Genomic DNA, 7,571 nt, shown 5'->3' on the forward strand with positions numbered 1-7,571 from the left:
GGTAGAGAGACAAGTGTGACGCCTCTCTGACCCATGTGACAGAGGCAATATTTGGACTGTTTGAATCCTCCCTCTACACATCTTGCCCCTGCTTCCTAATGAATATCCAGTCCAGCTCTACTGCGCATCTCTTTGGCCATCTTGTCTGTTGATCTGGACTTAGATAGAATTTAGGCCGCCTGAATATGCCACTTACTAACCAGAACAGTTACCTAACTCAGTCTTGTTCAGGTTTTCATAACCCAGAACCAAAAGCAATTGCTTTGACTGTCCTAAACCCAAATCTCCTCAGCCCACAGGAATCTGTTCACCTTTCCATTCAAAATCTTTAATTTGCTTTTAGATGAATCACAGACACAGCAAAACCTTCTGTTTTTATGAAAAGTCTGTCAGTCACCCTGCACAGATGGTATTTGTTTGAGCATGAATACCTCTGTGTTTTATGAGCAATATTATACAAATTTAACCCAAAACCTTATTACCATGACAGTATAAGCCCAAAATTAGGATCTAATTGTGAAATCCTAGAAGTGAGCAGCTCACATGATCAAGACAGATAAAAGTACTGTCTACCGTAAATGGGAAGTCTCAGCACTCCTACATCAAAGATCACAGTAAATGACAATTAAACTGTAGCCCAGTTTAAGATTTAAGGATATCCTCTAATTAAACATGTGTTCCACAAGCAATTTCATAGATATTTAAAAAAAGAGGTCAAGTAACATTATCAAAGAAAACATCTAGAGCCTCTCGAAAACAGAACCTACCCTTGGTACACTGACTGCTAGTTTTCACAGGTTTCTGTTCGTTATAGCGATCAAAATTGCAAAACAGATTTCCTTCCCAAAGGTGGAAATCGGTCCCTTATACACCCTTTATCCCTGTGGAAGAAGAGATACACTTGCAAGTTATGTCCAAGAGGAGAATAGTTAAAAATGAGCAGAGACAGGCAACAGTGCAGCTAAGTGCATGAGTCAAGAAATTCCAGAGCAAATATATCATTTTTAAAATGCCTAGAATAATTTTTCATCGGATTTTTATTAGCTGTATATAACCAGTGGAAGGTAACTTACCCATAGTGCACTTTAATCTGTTGTGACTTCACTAGTACAACTTCTGGGATTAGAGTAATTTGTGGCCCTGTAGAGAGGTTAAAAAAAAAAAAAAAAAGAAAGTATAATGGTATAGTTCATTACAACCAAAAGTGCTAAAAGTATTAGTACATACAGAAATACTGTAGCATTGCATAGGCATTTCTGTTCCCTATGTGGAAAGAAGCTTATTGATAATTTATATAAGGTAAGGAACCCACAGAATGGCAAGTTACATAATAGCATCTACAATGAATATTTTCAAAAATCTGCAGGCTCTGGTTGTCTGCCCTTAAGGGCCCTCAAAGAGTTGATGGAGGAGATCTTCCCTTTCTTGGTGTTCATTTTTTAGTAACATTTTTAATAGGAAGATTCCCAAAGCTGTGCCAGTGTTAAAACAGAATAAGCAGGATGACACAATGAACTAGATATTAATTAGTCTGGCATGAATCCTGGGGGAAAAGGAGAAAAGAATATATGAGATTAAATAGAGACATGAAGCAATTAGAATGCAAAGTTGATGATTATGTGCATAGTAGACCTTTAAAGCAAACAAACACACAAACAACATCGAGACCCAACTAAACAACACCTAACATTTTTTTCCTCATCAGAGGAAACTGGAAAGGTAGTATCCATGTAAGTTATGTTATTGTACCACATATTTTCTTCATTCTTTCAGGCTGTTTCGGATTTCATGTTAAAACTGTTTACCTAATCTATAAAAAAGAGACAGAAGAAAAAGCCTTCAAGTTTCCAGACCCAGTTATCAAACTAGTAGTCCACTGTGTTTATCACGGAGACACAATTCAGATCAAAGATTTCTTTGTTCAAAAGATTATCTCATGAAAACCTGAATTCTTAGCTTTAATAAGTTTCACACTTGACAGTAAAACAAATCCACCTCTAAAAGCTTTTTAAATGCATCTACAGAAAGACTTCCCAGGTATGCATTTTCCTACAAAAATAACCTTTGCTTGATGCTCAGAACAGGCAGAAACTGCAGGACTTCATAGTCCTATATAACATTGCTGTAACAGTAACGTTTGCCACATCACAGACCTCTGAGGAGCTTCTCAGCAGCAAAACTTCCCACAGGGACACAGTACCTACTTCTGCAATTGAAAGGACTGAAATGTCAGACACTTTACTTTGGGGATATTAATACTTGGTCTTGTGGCAGCTGCTTCTAATCGCTTCCACAGCTCTGCTGGAGTTCCGTGCTCTGAGTTTCTTCTCAAGCACACCTTGCTTTTCAGAAGAGGAGTAAAATCATGTCCTAGTGACCTATTTTTAAATATGCAAAACAAGTTTCTTGTAGCATCAGTGAACTCAGTATGTGACAATGTAGTAAAATGTTTACTGACTTTCATTTACAATACTCTGCAATGCTGATGTGCAACCTCAAAGCCAAACAAGCATGCCAACATCTCAATCACCACCACTCACCATGTCTTCCACAGCATCTAGACTCTTGATGTCAAATATTCACACTTAACGTGTATGTTTTTTACCTTTTGGCACTAACATACAATCAGCTGTAAATACTGCTAATCACATGCTACTTTGCAGCTTCTCTGAGAAGCAGGCTGTCACTGACCTGCCCGCTGGAGAAGTGTTGCAGGTGACAACTCCCATGTACACAGAGCCATATCTTGTGAGGTGTGATCAGTGTTGTTCCCAGCAAGCCCTGGCAACCAGGAAGTCTCCAGAGGCTACAGAAGCTGTTCCTAGTCAAAGCAGACTGAAGACTGCTTTAAGTTGCATTTTAAGAGTGTACAAAGGCTAAGCTTGGTGCTAAATTTAAAATCCCCCTGGCTGTCTTTGGACTGGGTGCAGTCTGGATGCACAGATCTGATCTGAGATTGTTCTCAAGGGAGCATTGGCAGTTTTTCACTTCATCAGAGCTGTTACTATGTCATGGTTTGTCAAGGTGCACTAGACAGCACAGTGTTGATTTTGCGTGTTGCAGAGTTCAATAGTTCTAAGTGATTTTAGTTATATCTAAACAATTTTAAAACAAGGTAAGTCATTAACTGAGGTCTTGTTAAGGAAAGATGCATGCACATTCTTTCAATAACAGGACTTGGAGGTTTTACAAAACCTGATTTCTCTAACAGCTTTTAGGAAGTCCACACTTCTTTTCTGACACACCCTTATGTAAGTCCATTGATTTACTCAATGTTCAAATGGATATAGGGCAGAAAAGGATCAGACACGTCCATGAAATAACTGCTGGGAAAACAAAAGTGTCATGACTAAAATAACGAATGACTAATCAGATGTACAATAACGTAAAACAGATTCAGTACTAAGCCATACAAGCAGAGACCAAAATAGGCATTGATACAGATAACAGAGTATTTTTAGAAATAACTAATCAATGCACAAGGCAGATCCAATGTGGCAATGCCTCAGTGGACTATGCTGTAGTCCACTGTAAATCAGAAACTGTCGTAACTAATGGGTGACTTTCAGTCTGGCAATTTTTACTTTTTACAATAAAAGTAGTAGAGCAGAAAATTATACATCATACTCAGGAAGAAGCAAACCCAGTAATTCAGTTCCAGTGTGCTTCCCAGGGCAGTACCAAGGTTTATGGATTGTCTATTCACAGGTAAGGATTATTTTAATATAAACTGAGTATCATGTGCCAAATGTTTGATTCATTTTATCAGATTTCTCACCCTGAGCTCTTCATCCTCTTCAAAGGCACAGATTTATGAACTGCTGCCTCCCTGATGCACACACTTGTGTGTTTAAGCTCCTCAGGTATTGCTTTTCACTGATGACTCTTCTACTTTCAGAATAGAACCTCTGTCTTGTTAAAAGTGACTCTACAGTCATAATCCTAAATGCCCCCATTTCTAACAGACAAAACATTCTCTGAGCCTCAGCTGCCAACCCATAACGAGTGCTGCCTTCTCCTTGCTGGATCTTCCAGTCATTGCCATCATACATTCAGCATCACTTGATCTGTTTCTCCCTCAATACCTTTAGTGATGGAAACTTCTGGTGACAAACTTTGTATAATGCTTAATATCTGTCCCTATGTTCTCTGGTTGTTTTCAGCATTTACAAGTGCTAGCCACCAGCCTTACAATGTTTTTATTCTGCTGTTCTCATCACAGAAACGAATGTGAGGAAGCAGTATGGAGCTCAAGAGAGGAAAAACCTTCATAAAATACAGTGTGCAACATGAGAAAGTGCCACCAGTACATGCAGTTCCTATCAACAAAGACAATACAGGGAAAGAGAGAAAGGCAGCTCTGGAGGCAAACCAAAGCGTAGCTGAAGTCCAGCTGGCATGTCTGGCCACGCACAAGAACTACAGATTTTCTACCAGAGCAGCAAGGAATGGAGCTGGTGATCAGGGCCTGGAAAAATCATCTGTGTCCTCCTACAAACTTGTAAGGAAGAGTAAAACCCATGACTGTGTTGCTGAGGCAGACAAAACAGAGCACTGTAGCCCCAGCAGCAGGGCTTCTGAGGAAGGTTTTTCTGGAAAGAGTAAGGGCCGACTTGTCAGTAGCATCAGCTTTTCAGGGATGTCTAGCTCCAGCAGCAAGAAAGAATGTGTGGTCAGCCCCAGCGAATCTCCATGCAGCAGTCAGATGATTGATTACAGGAACTTTGTGCCACAGATGCCTTTTGTACCGGCTGTTGCAAAAACCCTTCCCAGGAAGAGGATTTCCCTGAAGAGATCTAAGAAAGGGCTCAGAGACATGTTTCATATTAAAAAAAATAAAACAGACAGCCTCACATTCCTGGCTGAGAAGGACAAGAATCTGTCCTCCCCAGGTTGCAAGAGCGAGTTGTCTGGGCGTCTTGCAAAGTACCTTTTCAAAACCGGAGAAACGTCTGCAGCTGATTGCTTGTCACAAGACTGCTCAGACAGTGAGCTGCAGTCTGACTCTTCCTATGACTGCTGCAACACCCTGTGTGAAGATGTTGCTTCACTGAAGAGCTTTGACTCTCTCACTGGCTGTGGGGAAATCTTTGCTGATGAAAGCTCTGCTCACCTGGAGCTGGAGAACAGCAAAGAAATTCTGCTGAGACGAAGCAAGCACAAAGACAGCCCTGTCATGGGCTCTTTCCAAGGGGGTGTGGAGCAGCTGGCCTCTCCTGGCCAGAATGAGACTGTTGAATTTGCAAAGTTTTGGGACAACATCAACAAATCAGTGAGGCTACATCAGAGTGCTCTATTTGATAAGAAGTTACAGAAGATATCAAGTCCTGATGTGGAAAAGCCTAGAAGCCAGGCTGCTGCATCTGCGACAGACCCCCAAGGGTCACCTGATAAAGATGGTGACAATTCCAAACAGAGCTCAACAGAAACACCTAAAAGTGACAATCAGGAATCCACATCCACAAGTGATGAAGGCTACTATGACTCTTTCTCTCCCGGACAAGATGATGAAATGAAAGAAGCTCAAACACCTGGAGTCCCAGGTAGATTTCCAAGAGACAGCTACAGTGGAGATGCCCTTTACGAGCTCTTCTATGACCCAAATGAAGTCAAAATAAACCCAGGCCTAGATGATGAATTGTGCACATCTGAAAGCATTTCAGAACAAGCCATTGAAATCCCTTTGTCCATTTACAGCTTCCATGTTGGAGCTGAGGAGAACATGGCCTCCCAACCAGCTCTAGACATTATCAGCCAGGGTTTTTTTCACAGCACATGGAAAGGCAAAGAATGTTTGCTAAAGCTCTGTGACACTGAGATTTCACTGACCATGGGAATAATAAACTGGCTGCGAAAACACTCAGGACTTGTTTCCTCCCCTGAATCTCTTCAGAGTTCTCAGTCACAGGCAGAAAAGTCTAATAATTTATCAATCCCACCCAGCCCCAGTACAGAGCAGAAAGTGAACACAGAAGCTCAGCAGGAGAAACTAAGCAAGGAAGAACCTAATACATTTAACCTACCTGTGTCTTTGAATGAAAGTAAACACACAGCTCAGGCCTCTTCAGTAAATGTTGCTGAAAGAGATCACAGCCTGGACTCTTGCTCTAACACATCTAATTTGAGTTCCCAAGGAAGGAAAGGGAGTCACCACATGGATTCATCTACAACGCCTGAGACTGTGGAAACCACTAGAGTATCAAGTTATGCACCACAGACACAGGCTAATGGAGACAAGCTGCTGACATCTTCAACTGAAAATGGGAAGGTGACAATTTCAGAAGAATGTGAGACATCCAGAGATAAAAACCCACTGCCAGAAAAGCTGAACAGAGAGAGTGGCTCCCAGAGCTCTGAAACTCCTTTGTTAGATGATAATCATGAAGTAGAATCATGTTACTCCTACAAGACTGCTGTGACCTCACTCCTGGATCCGCTCCAGAGGGAGGATAGAAATAAGCCAATACATCCCTCTCTCTTGATTTCCTGTGACAAGACGCTGCAGCCTCTTACTGTTGGAGGCTTCCAGAGCTACATTAGCCCCACATCAACAGAGAGCAGCACTAACATAGTGCAGCTCCTGGAGCACTGTGTAACACAGGTGGCATCACTGAAAATCAGCTATGAAAACAAGCACCTGGAAGACAAATGCATTGGGAACGAAATGAACAGCATCATTCAGAAAATGTCTCAGTACAAAACCATGTTATTGTTGCAAAATGAGCACAACTGCATTGCCCCAAATCCAGAATACCCCAGTACCACTAGCACAAACCAACACAACTATGAGAAAAATTTCCAGTCCAGCAGTTTGCATCATTGGAAAGAAAATGGGGAGGAAATTTGCTCTGAAGATCAGAAAAGTAGAGCAAAAATCCTAGATGAAGTCACTGGAAGCAAGATAAATTTTGAATACCCCCAGCTAAATAATCAAGCACTTTCCTGTTTAAAAGACTTTACCCTTGATCTCAGTCCAGCTGACTCTGTCCCTGCTACAACTCTTAGCAGACCAACATTTTTACCTCTCCTTAACAGTGCCCACTCAGACATACCTGTGGCTTTTTCACAAGCACCAGACAGCACCACAGCCTCTTTGTCTGACTTGCTGCAGCCCCAGGAGGCCAAGCAGTGCAGCCCAGGGCCCTGGAGTTACGCAGAGACTCCCTGCAGGGGCCCGGCTGGAGGGATGGCTCTATATTCCCACCCAGAGGCAGCGACCCTGGACACAGCAGTGACTGCGAGGAACCACCACCAGTAACACACCTGCATTGAGAAGGTGAGTGCTTGTGGGAAGTCTTTAATTAAATGTGACATAAGTGCCACCTGTTCCCTTTTCACAGAGGGACACTTACAGCAGTGGTGTCTGAGATATACTCGGGAATATTCAGTTTCCTAGTTTCATTATCCTTCACTTCAGTGTGGTAATCAGAATTTTAATTACACAATTGCCCAAACTGGGGGCCACGTATAGCAAGTATCACATTCACAGAGTCTTACAAGTCCATGAAAGGAGGTAGCCTCTATTCCACCCAGGTGCACCAGTCTTCACACAGCTGAAGCAGGGGAAAATT

General features: G+C 41.9%; 1 protein-coding gene across 1 annotated transcript; it reads left to right on the forward strand.

Moving 5' to 3' along the window:
• Window positions 1-4,243: 4,243 nt before the first annotated feature.
• On the forward strand, window positions 4,244-7,258 carry AMER3 (APC membrane recruitment protein 3). The gene has a single exon (XM_054386204.1). It carries the CDS (start codon window positions 4,244-4,246, stop codon window positions 7,256-7,258), a length of 3,015 nt encoding a protein of 1,004 aa, XP_054242179.1.
• The last annotated feature ends 313 nt before the right edge of the window (window positions 7,259-7,571 follow it).

The sequence above is a fragment of the Indicator indicator genome, chromosome 13 (assembly GCF_027791375.1).
Source record: "Indicator indicator isolate 239-I01 chromosome 13, UM_Iind_1.1, whole genome shotgun sequence".
Lineage (NCBI taxonomy): Eukaryota > Metazoa > Chordata > Aves > Piciformes > Indicatoridae > Indicator > Indicator indicator.